At 32.6% G+C, this 17,315-nt stretch overlaps 1 protein-coding gene and 2 long non-coding RNA genes across 3 annotated transcripts; 2 read left to right on the top strand and 1 right to left on the bottom strand.

Moving 5' to 3' along the window:
* Positions 1 to 4,790: 4,790 nt before the first annotated feature.
* LOC145106264 (uncharacterized) lies at positions 4,791 to 5,357 on the top strand. The gene has a single exon (XM_079043274.1). The coding sequence runs from the start codon at positions 4,791 to 4,793 to the stop codon at positions 5,355 to 5,357; it is 567 nt and encodes a 188-aa protein (XP_078899400.1).
* A 918-nt stretch (positions 5,358 to 6,275) lies between these two features.
* LOC145168973 (uncharacterized) lies at positions 6,276 to 9,480 on the top strand. Its single transcript, XR_013742207.1, has 4 exons — positions 6,276 to 6,523; positions 6,606 to 6,650; positions 6,731 to 6,783; positions 9,084 to 9,480. It is a non-coding gene; the product is annotated as an uncharacterized LOC145168973 (long non-coding RNA).
* Positions 9,481 to 13,284: 3,804 nt separating this feature from the next.
* Positions 13,285 to 14,305, bottom strand: LOC145168971 (uncharacterized). The gene is made up of 2 exons (XR_013742206.1): positions 14,075 to 14,305; positions 13,285 to 13,793 (listed from the first exon to the last, which is right to left on the bottom strand). It is a non-coding gene; the product is annotated as an uncharacterized LOC145168971 (long non-coding RNA).
* Positions 14,306 to 17,315: the final 3,010 nt, after the last annotated feature.

Here is a 17,315-nt window from a genome sequence, read left to right as displayed (position 1 = left end):
TCCTAAGATCAATCTAACACGTCAAGTTACGAACTTTACGTGCATGCATGGGACTATGAACTCAAAAGACCCTAAAAGAAGCTCTTAAGTTGCATGGGGCTTACCATGGGTGCATAGGCAGTCCCTTTCTGCCTTCTAACCCCTTAATGAGCCCGGATCTGAAGCCTTAACCCCCAACCATGCTTGCAATCATGGTTGGTCATCAAGAATGGCTTATAAAAGCCCTAAATCTCCCCAAAAAGGGATCTAATGCAAGAAGGAGCAAGGTGTCGACTTAATACCTTCCAAGAACTGTAGATGATGCACAAGCTCGACTCCTCTGGTCTCCTCTTGATCCCTCTTGGTTTTCCCTTCCTTCTTGTCACCACAAAGCACCAAGATCACTCAAAAGCCTCTAGATCTTCACACACACAGTTAGGGTTTGATATGGAGGGTTCTGGAAGCAATAGGGGCGAAGGGTGGCTGAATGAGATGCTTAAATAGGGTGCAAACCCTTAGATTAGGTTTTTGGTCCAGTCAGAGTCTACTCGTCGAGTCTGGCCGCCGACTCAACGAGTCCGCCACTTATATCCCGGGTCCAACCCGCTTCTACTCGACGAGTTGGGCCATCAACTCGCCGAGTCCCAGGCCAAAATAAGAAATATACTTGAATAAAATGCATACCAGGAATCGGGTGCTACACTTATAAAAAAATTAAAGGGATTTTATCTAAAAGAATAAAATGAGAGGGAGACCCTCTAAGGCCCTCAAAAACTCAGCCTCCCCTCTCCCAAGGCAACATTCCCCTTCCCAATACCCCTAAACATTTTTACCTCTCTTGCACTACAACTTCTTTCTCACTCTCTCTCATTTTCTATCACTTCCACCACACCTTTTCTCTCAAACCCCTCTCTAACTCACGAAAATCAGCAGCCAAGAAGCCATTTCCACATCAAAAATCATCTTCTTTAAGTGTTCTTCTTAAGGTAATCACGAAAACAAGCATTATCCCTTCATTTCTACTCATAATTTCACCATTTTATGCATTTCTTTTTACTTATACTCCATTTTATGAAAATATTTTGAACCACATACCATTCCCACGCTTTTGATGATGATGGTGGTAGATTTTATACACAAAAGCAACATGCATGTTGCAAATGGTGGAATCCCATGATCCAAACCTATGTCAAAATCGAAATAAACCACTTTTATACAAGTTTTGGTGGAGAAATCATAATATTAACCCATGTTTTCCTTCAAAAACGATTTTTAAACTTTTCAAACTCGTGCATGGCCTTAAACCAACATGCATGTGTAGATCTTCAAGCCTAAGATGCTTGATGATCAAAGTATGTTGATAAAATGTTCAAACTCATGCATGCAGTGATTTAAATCCACCAAACTATCTAAAACTCATATTTAACATTAATCTGATTTTTCCTAGAATCTTACCAACAAAATGAGAAGTTTTGGAAATTTTCAGAAAATAATTTATTATTCTCGAATTAATATAATTATTTCAATAAAATAGAGCAAAAAATTCAAATAAAATACTTTTTACAGCCAATAAATTCTGAGAAAATTTGGAGATGACCTATACACTGATTAAAGACATTGTATGAAGTTGCATGAACTTATAGGGCTGTTTTGTGTTGATTGCGAAATTCTTTTTGTTAAAGATAAATAAATAGTAAAATATCGTTATGAATGTCCAAAACCATATTTGATAATTTTCGCATCTTCTGGACATCATAAAGAACCCATGCAAAAGCTTACAGATTTTTCCATGACAATTTAGTATTTTTCCCGATTTAATGACTTGCTAAGAGATTAAATTGATGGAAAATAGCTACACTTATCCAAAAAATTATGAAACTTCATCAAAATATCTTATATTACATATTGATCGTAAATAAAAAGTTTAGTGAATTTTACCCTCTGTTTAATAATTATTCACGAATTAATGTCTATTTAAGTGAATATAACAAATAAAAATAGCCAAACTGATTGAATGATAACTTTTATATTTTTCCCAACTTCTTGTTTAATTACAGTATTACAAAAAGTTTGGGTAATTTTGGAAACTGTTTTCTGTTTATCTTCATTTTTATTAGATTAAATGCACAAAAATAATAAAATCGGGTTAAACTGTTTAGAAATCCATTTTTATATTTTTCCCAGCTTAAGTATGTTTAATAATAGTATTGCAAAAAACTTGGGTTATTTTGGAAATTTTTTTATAATTTATGTATTATTTATTAATTAAAAAGATTAAAAAAATAGTTTACAAATAAGTGGGTCCAACTACCCCACACAAACTCGCCTTCTCCTTTCCCCTCCACCTTCGTCAACCTCCATTCATCCACCATATGTAACCTCATTCACCTCCTAGAGCACCTCCATGTACCTCTCCTTATAATCTCCAACAACCACCACAATTAACCTCTACTAACCACAACCAATCACAACACCAAATCAAAAGGAAATCGAACAAAAAAAAAAGCGAACCTCCACCACCATTGCCATCAATTAACACTCTAAATCTACTCATGGGCGAACTGATTGAAAAATAAAAAAAGAGATAAATACATAAATGTTTTCCGTTGCCAATATCTAATTAGAAAAAATACAAACCCTAAATCAAAATTTGCATCAAGGTTTATCGTGGTGGGTTTATTTCAAAGGAAGAAAATAGAAGAAGATTGATGGCATCAGTGGTGCTAACAAAATTGAATCCCCTACCGGAAATTGTTGCCCAAACCGACGTGCAATTGGGTAGAGCTTCTAATAGGCGTCGTGAGGAGGCGTAGTAGTACAACAGAGATTAAAGGAGATTGAAAACATTGGACGACGATAACTTTAGAGTTGCAATTTTTAGGTGACTCTGAGGGAAGACGGAGTCGTTGTGGGTTCGGGTGCCGGTACCGGCGGTACCGCCGGGAAACAATTCCTTCCATTTGGGTTGAGCGGGTTCCAAGGTTTAATTGTGTTAAAGTGGGTTGGTGAACCCGCTAAAATATGAGGACTATTAATTTGTTTTCTTGTGAATAAATGCAAAATACTTTTTCAGAAGCAAAAGAGATTCCATGCACTATTACTTCAATTCAATTAAAGGTCACTATCACTTTGACTATATACACTTTCCATTTGACCATAGTCACGAATTCTTTTTATTTATTTATTTTGTTTTAGAAGTTTATAAATACATAATACATATTTCATTTATTTGTGGTGTTTTTACTCTAGAAAATTTTATATTTCATTCGATTCCTTTAGTTACATTCAATGGATTCCCGAGGTAAATCTAACAAACCGGTTCTAGCCAAAAATGTAAATCCACACAATGCGGTTCAAGTCAAGATATTCCATTTTTTTCTCAAGATTTTCAAAATCCAAACTATCAGCAATACCAAAACTACCAAAACTACCAACAAAACCAAAACTACCAACAACAATATTTCCCGGTGCAACAATCTCACAACACATTTAGGCTTCCAGAGGAAAATCAGAGTTATAATCCATGGAATCAGTTTTCTCAAAGGGTTCCAGAAACCCAATTCCAATCTTCTCAACCCGAGAATTTCCAGTTTCGTGATGCTCAGAATGAAGAATCTGAAAGTTCTAGTGACGCCCTGACTCCCGAAAGAAACGAAGAAGAAACCAGCGAGGAGTTGCAACCCGTTGCTGAGAAAAAACGCAACTATACACACCGCCAGAAGCGAAAGAGATGAGTGGAATGCGAAGAGTTGGCTTTGGCTAGGGCATATATCGATGTTTCTAAAGATAAACAACGCGGAAATCAACAAAGGTTCGATGCATTTTGGGAGAGGGTTCTAGCGCATTTTAATGTTCAAATGGGAGGTTCGGATCGGTCACGACACCAAGTAAACTCAAAATGGAAAGACCTCCAAAAGAAATGTAATGCTTTCAACGACATCTATAACCGTAAGATGAACAGTGTGGCTAGCGGGAGATCTGAGGTTGATGTTTTACAATCTTCACTAAGTGAGTATCGGGGGACTATTAACCAGAAAGGTTTTCCTCATCAACAAGCTTGGGAGTGGTTGAAAGACAACGCGAAATGGGCATTTGTTGCAAAAGTGGGTGAAGATTCCCCACCTCCTTCTTCGAAACGAACCAAAACATCTTCATCCAACGCCTACACATCATCATCTGATCCACAATATCCTCCTGGATTCTCTCCCTAACAACAACAGTCGTTTAGTGTTGAAGACTCACCGCCCCAGAGAAAAAGAAAAGGAAAGAAAGCGACATCGACATCATCAACAGAAAATGAAATGTTTGATCTCGTCAAACAAATTGCCGGCATCAAGACTGCAACCAACACAGAGGCGGAACAGAGACAACGATATCGGGAACAAAAATTACACATTCTCGAAGCTAATGAAGAACGAAAAGCTCAATTATTGGATCGGGAGATAGAGAACCAAGATATGGAGTATTTTCTCCGGCCGCATGATCATTTGACTGGAGGTATTTTGCGCACGGTGCTTGAAAGGAAACGACAAATTGCAACTAAGTATGGTTGGGAGTTGGAGAACCCGTGAAGTTCAAAATGTCGACATCATATGACTGGAGAATCTTTCTCTTTATTATTATGTTTTTTATTTTTATTTTTATTTTTCTTTTTTATTAAGATTCTCTATATGTATCCTTGTTTCATTATCTATATATAGTTATGCTTGTTTCATTATCTATATATGTATGTTTGTTTCATTTTTCTCTCTATCTTTTCTTTTTTGTCAAAATGAATCCAAACATTCGGAAAATAGTAATGGAAGTTAACGATGATAGTTCATCATCTGAGGATGAACTTATTAACCGGGTCTAACAATGATTTAAACGTCCTCTACCAATCACCATTGTTTGATGAGAAATATCATGGAACAGGACCCGATTGTTCATTTTATCTGAATGGTGAACACTACAAACATGGTTACTATCTTGCGGATGGAATATATCCATCATGGGCTGTATTTGTGAAGGCATATCCATATCCAGTTACCGACAAAAAGATACGATTCAAGGCGGCACAAGAATCAGCAAGAAAGGATGTAGAACGTGCTTTTGGGGTCCTTAAAGGACGTTGGGACATATTAAAGATGCCTGCACGAGCTACAGCGGTGAAGAAAACAAAAAATATAATGTACGCTTATATTATACTACACAATATGATATTGAAAGATGAGGGTGCTGCGATATCTCCTGTGTATCAGCCCGATCCCCCCACCGACGAAGTTGATGACCAAAAAATAATACACGAATTGCGCAATGCTGAAACCCACCACCAACTTCGATCTGATCTTACTGATGACATTGAACATGTCTACATTCAAACTCTAGATAATAACTAGTTAATTTCAATTGACGTTTTAGGATTTAAATTATGTTGTCTTTTTTTAAGTGTATTTTTTTTAATTATCGTGTTTTTTTATTTGTAGTATGGTTTTTTAATTAAATGTTATTTTAAATATTATTTCAGAACTTTTTTTTAAATTAGCAAAAAAAAAAAAAATCAAAAGAATGTTATGTTTTATTTTAATTTATATTTTCTAATTTAATTAAATGAAAAAGAATATTAAATGTTATTTTTAATATTTTTTTAGATTTTTTTTTAAATTAGCAAAAAAAAAAAAATGAAAAAATAAAAAAGAATGATATGGAAAGTGGGTTGAATGAGTTCAAAAAGATAGGGTTTCCATATGGTGTGGGTTGGGAAAGATAGAAGAAAGAGAAAGTAAAAAAGCTAATGTGGCAGTGGGTTCAGTGGGTTGGGAGGGAAGGACTCCTTCCTCTCTGACGGGGCAGTTGAGGTGGAGATCGGTAGTTTTAGGTTTGAGGTTAGAGAAGATGGGGTGATGGATTTTAGATCGTGGCTTTAGAAAGGGTATAACAATTTTTTTATGCTGGTAAGGGATGAAAATTGTAACAAAAAAAAAATTATAGGGACACTCTAAGTATAAAAAAAAACGTTAGGGACCAAAGATGAAATTTATGCAAACCCGATTTCAATAATACAGTATAATCTTTTAACATAATGACTTAAAATCAAAATATAATCTATGTTTATAAGACGCTAATATTATAACCTATGTTTATAAAACTTAAAATAATAACCTATGTTTATAAAACTTAAAATAATAAGACACTAATATTATAACCTATGTTTATAAGACGCTAATATTATAACCTACTTCTTGTTTTTTATAAGAGGCTAATATTATAACCTATGTTTATAAAACTTAAAATAATAATAAGCGTATCGTATTATCACTGAGCGGGAACACTCGATCGATAGATAGAACGAAACGAAGTACACAGAAACCCTCCCCTCCTGCCTCCTGCGGCGACCCCAAACCCTAACTAATGACAGAAAACAAAAAAGAAAACACAGGCTAAAGACGCAGCGATTTCAGCTCACCTTGATGGTATAATAGGATGCTTTAGAAGAATACGAAGGCTCCAAAAGGCTGAAAACAAGAAACATGTCATGCAATCAAACCTTGAAGACAACGCAAATGTAACACATTTAGTAGATTGTAGGTTTTCTTAGTATTTAATAATTTTTATTTTTATACTTTTTCTATGATTGCATTTTACAGGATGCCCTTGGCAGATCAAGATTTGAAGAGGAATTACTTTTGAAGGTATAACTTTTCTTAAGCATTAGAAATATTCAAATCCATGATATTTTAACTATTCATTAATCATTATTATTTTTTTGCAGAAAAAAGCTAAGATCATCAAAAAGAAAGGCTCACTGGAGGCCTTTCGTTTGAGGTAAGTAGGCATTAATAATAAACACAATCTTATTGATATATCTGTCTGATACAACACAATTATTTTACAACTTTTAACACACCCCCTATAAGCTAGACACTAGACATGCCTAATTCTTTCTTCAATCTATCAAAGTTTGGGAACTTGTAAAGCCTTCAGTATATCTCTAATTTGGACTTTTTTCAAACATTAGACTCCAAACTACATTTGGTTCATCCCTCACCAAGTCACCATCTTAAGTTTGAGGAGGGTGTTGACATATGTATATAGTAGGTTAATATTATAATGTAGCAGGGCCTAATTGTATTTTCTATTCTTTGCTAGGGGTACATTATGTTTCTTTTGTTATCCCATTTGGGATTGAATCATGAGACTCAACAAGAATGTTATCCCATATGTATATATTAGGTTAATATTCTACTATAATATTATCAAATATAAAATTCCATTCTTGATAAATCTTTAACTTATGCTCCTTAAAATTGATTTTAATCATCAACATAAAAAAACATGTTTCATACTACATATGTATTATTACCATTACATATTACTATTGTTAATAGGATATAAAAATTTATGTTATAGATGATTTTCCATATTTATTTCTTTGAATATATATCAATTTTAAGGTGAGGAGTTGGGATGAAAAAAGAAGGGCAAATAGGTAAAAGGTTGGTGTCTTGACTTGTTAAGCCACCTTTTTTTTTGGCCTAACCCACTAAGTCATTGGATCCAGATTAAATGAAAAACTACAATCAAGTACAGTTGTACAAATTAAGTACTTAACCCACTTAGCTCATTAAGTCAACCAAAACAACCATGTTCAATTTTTTTCTTCCATTTCCTCAAGTAATGGTAAAAATGTATATACGCAACTACTTACCATGCACCATCATACAAAATGTCTATTGAAGCTTGATCAGTTCTACTTGCACTCATCATCAGACTTCACAATTTTCAAACTTCTAAGCTTAGCATCCAACTTAATCCAAACTATTCCTTTATTACTAGCGTTCTCTCCATGCATATATTTGGCCCGAACCCCCAAATCTGTTACCTGCAATAAACAAATAAAAAAAAGCAAGATACATAATTACATATCAATATAAAAAATATTGGTAGGATCTAAAATTATTATCCATACCTTCTTTTTAATCTTAGCAACGCCATGGCTCCTACCCCCTTCTTCAGAGAAGACGTTAAGCTTGTGAATCACTTCAAAATAACAAAGGTTGTTCAATCTATATATATATATATATATATATATATATATATATACACGCATATATATAAAATTATGCAACATATACTTCCAAATGTTTGTGTATGTAACAAGCTAAGAACTGTCATCTTGAGCCCGAAATCAGAATTGAGATCATGTGGATTTATAAATGATTGGGTCATTTCCTCCCTCTCTTTTTTCAAATTCCCGCATACCATCAATAAACTTTATTAATGATCTCTCATCTTAATGTACGGTTGTTCCGTTAAATATTAAACCAGAATTAATATTAATATTTATTAGGGTTAAATGTTAGTAATTAATTATGAATAGTGGTCTCTCAATGAGTGCAATAAAAAAACAGAAGGTAGTTAAGAAGTATTCTAAAAGGCTTAAGATGGAACAGTTCGCCTCAACAATGATCATGTGTGATAACAGGTCAGCAATTGCTCTCACTAAGAACCCAGTCTTTCAAGGTAGAAGGAAGCATATAAAGATCAAATAATTTGAAAGAGCAATGTACTCCGTCTCTGCTGAGGATAGAGGAACTACTTTCTGTTTTTTTTATTGCACCCATTGAGAGACCACTATTCAGAATTAATTACTAACATTTAACCCTAATAAATATTAATATTAATTCTAGTTTAATATTTAACAGAACAACCATACATTAAGATGAGGGGTCATTAATAAAGTTTATTGATGGTGTGTAGGAATTTAAAAAAAGAGAGGGAGGAAATGACCCAATCATATATAAGTCCACATGATCTCAATTATGATTTCGCGCTCAAGATGAGAGTTCTTAGCTTGTTACATGAACAAACATTTGGAAGTATATATATATATATATATATATATATATATATATATATATATATATATATATTGGTTAAACAACCTTTGTTATTTTGAAGTGATTCACAAGCTTAAAGTCGTCTGTAGAGAAGGGGGTAGGAGCCATGACTTTCCTAAGATTAAAAAGAAGGTATGGATAATAATTTTAGATCCTACCATTATTTTTTATATTGATATGTAATTATGTATCTTACTTTTTTTTTATTTGTTTATTGCATTGCAGGTAATGGATTTGGGGGTTCGGGCCAAATATATGCATGGAGAGAAGGCTAGTAATAAAGGAATAGTTTGGATTAAGCTGGATGGTAAGCTTAGAAGTTTGAAAATTGTGAAGTCTGATGATGAGTGCAAGTAGAACTGATCAAGCTTCAATGGACATTTTGTAGGATGGTGCATGGTAAGTAGTTGCATATATACACATTTTTACCATTACTTGAGGAAATGGAAGAAAAAAATGGAACATGGTTGTTTTGGTGGACTTAATGAGCTAAGTGAGTTAAGTACTTAATTTGTACAACTGTACTTGATTGTAGTTTTTCATTTAATCTCTGGATCCAATGACTTAGTGGGTTAGGCCAAAAAACGTGGCTTAAAGTAAAGACACCAACCTTTAATCTATTTGCCCCCTTTTTTTTCATCCAACTCTTCACCTTAAAATTGATATATTAAAAGAAAATAATATGAAAAATCATCTATAACATAAATTTTTATATTCTATTAGCAATAGTAATATGTAATGGTAATAATACATATGTAGAATGAAACTTGTTTTTTTTTTATGTTGATGATTAAAATCAATTTTAAGGAGCATAAGTTAAAGATTTATCAAGAATGGAATTTTATATTTGATAATATTATAACAGAATAGTAACCTGTTGAGTCTCATGATTCAATCCCAAATGGAATAACAAAAGAAACATAATGTATCCCTAGTAAAGAATAGAAAATACAATTAGGCCCTGCTACATTATAATATTAACCTACTATATACATATGCCAACACCCTCCTCAAAATTAAGATGGTGACTTGGTGAGGGATGAACCAAATGTAGTTTGGAGTCTAATGTTTAAAAGCAGTCCAAGTTAGAGATATAATGAAGATGAACGGTCTTGCAAGCCACATGTAATGACAATTAAGGCGATTGAGAAAATAAAAGAGAGAAATGTGAAGTGTGTTTTCATTATTATGAATGAATGGTTACAAAACATTATCTGTATATACAGAGAAAGACTAAGGGAGTCAATAATAAAGTCCACTGACTAACTATTACTAGCTAACAGAACCTGTAACTGTAACTGTAACTGTAACTGTAACTGTAACTAACTCTTAACATCTTAACAACAGTCAATCTCGATATGATATGGTTAGTTCACTTGTAGTTTCGAGCTATCTGAATAGCACTCATGTTGTTGGAATAATCCAGAAATCAGGGACAAAATTAGTCTCAGGGGGATTTTTGGAATTCTTTCTTTTTAAATGTTTCAGGAGTCTAGTTTGTTTTGTATATACATAGGGGGGGGGGGGGGTTTGGGTTAATTACAAGTATTTTTATTAATGATTCAACAACATGTTCAAAGTGCAAAGATACATATACATATACATATACATATACACACACAACAGAAAAGAACCGTTACACCCTTTCAAAGCAACAGTTCCTTCTTTAACTTGTATAACCGACAACTTATTTATAACTGCTACCTACTCATACCAAAATTAACTTTAATAAATACTAATAATTAAGTATAGCTTAATTTCCGATAGGAACTTGCTCCTAAGTAGATCTCCATCTCAGTAATGACTCCTTTCTAGCCACAATGCGATCGCCAGAAGAGTCTATTGCTGTCAATCTCAATTTAGTCTAACCAAGATTTCTCTTTTCTCTAAACTATGAAGAAACCCCTATCTAAGTATAAGTAAAAAAACCATGATGATGTGTGCAAGTAGAACTGATCAAGCTTCAATGGACATTTTGTAGGATGGTGCATGGTAAGTAGCTGCATATTTTTACCATTACTTGAGGAAATGGAAGAAAAAATGGAACATGGTTGTTTCGGTTGACTTAATGAGCTAAGTTGGTTAAGTACTTAATTTGTATAACTGTACATGATTGTAGCCTTTTCATACAATCTAGATCCAATGAATTAGTGGGTTAGGCCAAAAAACTTGGCTTAACGAGTTAAGACACCCACCTTTTACCTATCTGCCCTTTTTTTTCCATCTCAACTCCTCACCTTAAAATTGATTTATATTAAAAAAAAAATGCAAAACCATTTCTAACATAATATCAATACTCAATAGTAATATGTAATGGTAATAATATATATATATATATATAGTATAAATTTTTTTTTTTGACGATAAAAATTAATTCTAAGGAGTATCATTTAAAGATTTATCAAGAATGGATTTTTATATTTGATAATATTGTAACAGAATATGCTATTGTGGTATCCTTGTGGTACTTAAGGGTTAGGAAGTAAGTGTAGGACTATAATAAAGTAGTTAACCAAGGGTAGTTAGGTCATTCTCATATTTAGGTCATTCTCATTGTAAGTATAACTGTTAAATATAATCCTTGTGGTACTTAAGGGTTAGGAAGTAAGTGCAGGTCTGTAATAAAGTAGTTAACCAAGGGTAGTTAGGTCATTCTCATGGTAAGTATAACTGTTAATTATAATTCTAAATTTCTAATATTTATATCAAGACAAATGTTGAAAGTAGAGGAATTTCCCATTTAGAGTCGGGGCAATGACAAACGTATCTTGCATCAAATGACTCAGATGGATGAAGTCATAAGGCTGATGAGTAATAGGAAGCCAGATAAAGAGAGGATTCAACATTAGTTGCTGAATCTCTACTACATTCGGAAACATTATTTTTGTTATTTCATTGGTAGAAAAGACTGATGAAATTAGCTTCTTGAGTGATATAACTTGTGCTCCGATTGATCCCCTTTCATTATCTCATATCATTTGTATTGATTTGATGTAAAAAAGGAATTGGAAAATGAACCATGGAACTAACATCAGAGACATCTTTCCACCATAATCTATCATTATTATTGGTCTCACCCCATGCATATATCTACCAAAACATACATATAAGCAAATTTGACAAAGATTATATCTTTTTCCACATTTTAAGAAAATAAAAACATTTGTTGCATCTCCTTCCAAAAATAATTTCTTTGCTTTTGTCTTTCAGTGATAAATGTTAAAAGTTCATTCAATTAACAGTGTTTAAACGAAGTTCCAGAAAAGGTCTGAGTATATAATATAAGGATGACTTGGTGGTGGTTTGAATCGAATAAGAAGAAGGGGAGGGGTGAAGTGTAATAAGAAAAAAAAAGCAATGAGTAAGAGAAATTGGGATAATGAGTCCTATGATGAACTTCATGACATTGTTATGAACCTAAAAGGATAAATTAGACTACTTCATGCATGGAAGCTGCTCAAGACTACATCTTAAATTCATCTACAGTTGTATCCAAAGAGGAAGGGAAGGGTGATCATGTAGTGTTTTTGGATTATGATATCATGTAGTATACAAACCATCAAGTAGTATTCAATAGCTAAATTAGATAAATTATATCACCATAGTTTAAAAAATCATAACCATGAAACAACCGAATATTAAAATACACAAACCATTCAGTAGTATGCAATTGTATGCAAAGTTGAGTCTTCACTTTTTAATGTGACTTGCAACATTACAACATCAAAAATGCAAATTTCATTAATCATAAACAATCACACGATGAAAACAGTAATCACATAATCCCAAAGGAAAACAATGCAAAAAAACACAAAACATGAAAAAATTTGAACATGTCTTCAAAAGAAGGGGAAATGGAAATTTCATTTAACCATAGCATATAATATAACCCAAGTTCACTCATTTTAACATTAATATGCTCAACTTGCACCCTCAAGTCAAAAGCAAGAATGATCAATAAATCAAAAGCATTCAAAAGTTATTTGCAAACCAGTTCTTAATAAAAGGTTTCTGAAGAATGTTTGTACCATGAAACACAACCAAGAGAACTTTAATGATTTCCTACTTGAATTTTGAAAAGAGCTTCAAGTCAAACACATTGGCCAATGTTTTATTTAGCCCCTGGGATTTTACTATTTTCCTCAAAAAGACTTGATTTAATAAATCTAATACATTTTACTATTTTCCATCTAACCTACACTTTATAAATCAAACATCAACCATATGTTTTCAGCATATAAAAATGTATATTTTACTAACATTCATGGAATTATCATCCTCTTTAAATGTAATTCCTAATATTATGATAGATTTAAATTTGAATCATGGTTTTACTAACTTGTTACACAATTCCATATTAAACTTTGTTGACACTTTCCACCCATTTGTACAAGACACAATCAAGCAGATATGAGCATTCCAGAGGTAGATAAATAATCAGTATTTATTATTTGAAAGGTTTAAAAAAGTGGAATATATAAATACAAAGCCAAATCTTTAACCTTGGTTCTTAACAACTTAAGTACCCAAGACACAACTAAAGTAATAGGGATTCACAAATAATTGAGTAAATTCCATAAACGTCTAATGGATAAAAGGCTGCCAAAATAAAAATTAAAGTCTTTTCCAAAAACAATTGAGTAAATTTAAATTCCTATGCTTTTGGCACTCATATAACATCATTTGCATGCATTAAAAACTGCTAAAATCATGAGCATTTAAACAATCTGATTTCTAACTTCTTCTAGTTTCTTCAAAATTTCTCATGGAGTCCTATCCAATTCATCAGCAACTTTCCCCTAAATATCCAAGGGCAATGTCGGAAATTGTTCACACAGGTCTCCATTAATCACATCCTGCACGCATAATCCACATTTTATGATGAAATTGAGACCCTGATGTGATATTAACTGTTGTTGTCCCTTGAACTTTGAACTGGTAATACAATTTAAAAGAAATCAAGTTAACATTATTTTTAGAATAGAAGTTTGAACCTATAATACAACTTAACAGAAATAAAGTTTAAGGGAAAAACACGTGATCAGGATATAAGAAATCGATTAGATCTTCTTTTGTCCTTGTTAACTATTGTTCTAGATTTCTTTGACAAATCCTTTTCAAAAGCAATAGGTATATCACTTTCAGATGAGCACTTCCAAAAAGCAAAATTGATTTACCCCTCAATCAATGCTATGAAACGGAGAAGAGTCGCATACCTTAGATTAGACTGAGGCTGACGAGCTGGCGTCGCACCCGCACTTGAATGAAGAGTGTGTGCGTCAGATGTGTGTGTATAAGACGTCAACCAGAACATACGGGGGAATATGAGGCTGCACGTAAGTATTAAGAGGCTGCGATTGGGAAGAAGGCAGGTCGCAATGGGGGAGAAGCCTCTGCGATCGTAAATAAATTCAAACACGTGATCTCAATTTAGAACTAAGAGTAATATTTTCAACTAGGTTATAAATACACGAGGAAGTCAAAAATAACTTTATTTAACGACAAAACTTCAAAAATGGTCCCTGTGGTTTCTGAATGTCTAATGTTTAGTCCCTAATCTTTAAAAACCTCACAGATGGTCCTTGTGGTTTCAAAACTTTTAACAAATGGTCCTTTTTGCTAACTCCGTTAGCTTTTTGTCGTTAAGTTGAGGCATTTCTGTCATTTCACAATCATAGGGACCATTTATGAAGTTGTCTTATTTTCTTTTTAAAAAGAAAAAAAAATATAATTATTTAATATTAAAGGTCTCTCTCTCTCACACACACACACACACAGAGTTACCCATTGAAAGCAAATGTGTGTATTTCCAGAACTACAATTCATGGAAGAAATCAAAAGCATTACCCACTACCCTTATATAAAAACCCCAAATTTGTTAATCTGCCCTAATTCATATCATCGACTCCTATCCACCTCCAAATGTTCCTCCACATCACCTTCACGTGAAGAATATCTCCATCCCCAACCATAAGACTTTTAATTATCAACATCTCCATCTGAATAATCTTTTCTTCTATAAAAGGGCATGATATCAAGCTCGTCTCTATGGCGTCTCAACCAAACTCTAGCACAAATTGAAACAACTGAGCATAAAACAACAAGAAAAATCGATAAAAATATGATTTCTCTATTCATGCTAGCTTCAAGATGGCTTCGTTTCGATTGGGCGCCTGAATTGTTGAGCATGACTTTGGTTTCCATTCCTGTGTACACCACAACTCCTACTGCCAAGTTCGTGTTCTTGAGGACACATCCACGAAGAACGATGTTGGAAGGGCCAAGTTAGACGCGTTTTTGATCGATCTCCATGTTGGCTAAGAAACCGTATATATTTCTGTTGGTTTTTTCACAACGATATCACATGGAATTGTTTAGTTTGCAGAAAATTTGATGATTTCTCCTACTTGAATGTCTTTCCATTTCTTCTGTTCGTATGGATTGTTCACTAGAACAGATGATAAACGATTGTTTTCAATCCCGTCAGATCTGTGTCGTCTCCGGTCTTCATAAGCATCTTTCACTGTTGTAACTAATAACACAATTGTTAATGGCAAGATGGAGGCAAAAAGCCCAAAAACTGCAAGCTGTGGAAGTTGGTTTAGAACAGTGATTATAAGGAGAGAGAGAGAGAGAGAGAGAGAGAGAGAGAGAGAGAGAGAGAGAGAGAGAGAGAGAGAGAGAGAGAGAGACCTTTAATATTAAATAATTATATTTTTTTTTAAAAATAAGACAAAACTTCATAAATGGTCCCTGTGATTGTGAAATGACAGAAATGCCCTTAACTTAACGGCAAAAAGCTAACGGAGTTAGCGAAAAGGACCATTTGTTAAAAGTTTTGAAACCACATGGACAATCTATGAGGTTTTTAAAGATTAGGGACTAAACTTCATATTTTCGGAAACCACAGGGACTATTTTTGAAGTTTTGTCTTATCTAAAAGATAACTTACAATGATAATAAAAAATTTATAAGTAATAAATATAGATGTAATGTTAGTAATCATGATGATATAATGATTAGTTGAAATTACTTTGAATATCCGATCTGATAATTTATATTTGTAGATATGTTAGAAAATTATCATTTTCTAAAATGCAATATAAATTTAAATAAAACAGAAACAAAAATTAATATAAATAATAAAATTGTACAAAGTTTTTATAAATTTCTAAAAGTTACTTTATACACAATATTAGATATTTTATTTGTTAGTTTAAAATTAACAATTTTAATCATTTTCTACTTTGAACTCTGAAATTTTATATCTTGTTTTTCAAATATATGTATTTTGCTATCAGGTTAAACATGTAATAATTTTGTAATGTTATAGAGCTGTATTATTTTGTAATGTTATACAGGTTAAAAGTTAAATAAAACTACTGAAATGGACCCTTAGATATGAAATTATATGAATGATCCTTGTAAAGAATTACAAAAAGGTCCCTTATTTAAACAAATTGCATAGAAATGGTACCTATGTATATTTTCTTACAATTATTACATACATAAACGTCATTAACATGCATACCCTAAAAATTTTATAGAATAAGTCCTTGAAATAACATTATTTATCAAAAAATAAGATTTTTAGATTAAATGGTCGTGTTACTGGTTTGTTTCAAATAAATGTTTGAAAAAAATATAAAATGATAGCCCTGTTAAAAATGAAGTGATGCCAATTATAACATTGTACTTAGAGAGTACATTATTATATAATTGGGAGCAACGTAGGAACATGAAACATTTTAATTTTGATATTTTATTTATTCTATAAAAGCAATGAAGGAAATCAAAGTTCTAAATAATGTAAGGCGTGACTTGGCGGCAATGTATACCCTCAAGTTTTTTCGAGCCTTGGCTAGCCACATCGTTTGTAAGGCGTCACTTAAGGCAGCAATTTTGTATATAATTGATAATGTTATATGTATTTTTAACTATATTCATTTTTATATACATATATGACTTAAGACGACAATTTGTCAAAGCTTGGCAGTACTAGCCTTGGAGCCATGACGAGCTTTTTAGAACCTTGAAGGCAATCGATGCATAATGGTTAATAGGAAGTTGGTAGAAATTTGAAAAAACTGTTTATTCAGAAAACACAAATAATAGTCGAGATTAAATATGATAAATAATAAAAAACACCAGTAACCAAAAAATGAAACTAAGTTGGTATGTCATCATGTCATAATTTCCTGTAATCAGCCAAATTAACAACAAAAAAAAATGTAACTGTGACTTTATCTGATTCTCTTATCAAGCTCTAAATTAAAACTTTCTAAAAGTGAATATTTAATAGAGGGATTATAAAGTGAGAAAATTCCAATAATATGTTGATAATACATCAACCTAATAATAAGTCTAAAAAAAAATATTTTTACAAAGAGTAGGTTCTATCCTTCTTTCGTATCACTATTTGAAAACAAATAGCACATGTGTATATTATATCTGTAA

Source organism: Lactuca virosa, chromosome 4 (genome assembly GCF_052849685.1).
Source record: "Lactuca virosa cultivar CGN04683 chromosome 4, Lactuca_virosa_CGN04683_v6, whole genome shotgun sequence".
Taxonomy (NCBI): domain Eukaryota; kingdom Viridiplantae; phylum Streptophyta; class Magnoliopsida; order Asterales; family Asteraceae; genus Lactuca; species Lactuca virosa.
Note: the sequence above shows the minus strand (reverse complement) of the source record. Positions and strands in the feature narration are given on the sequence as shown.

What these genes read in the sequence shown, in the direction of transcription:
- LOC145106264 (XM_079043274.1), top strand. Translation starts at nt 4,791, where the DNA reads ATGATAGTTCATCATCTGAGGATGAACTTATTAACCGGGTCTAACAAT.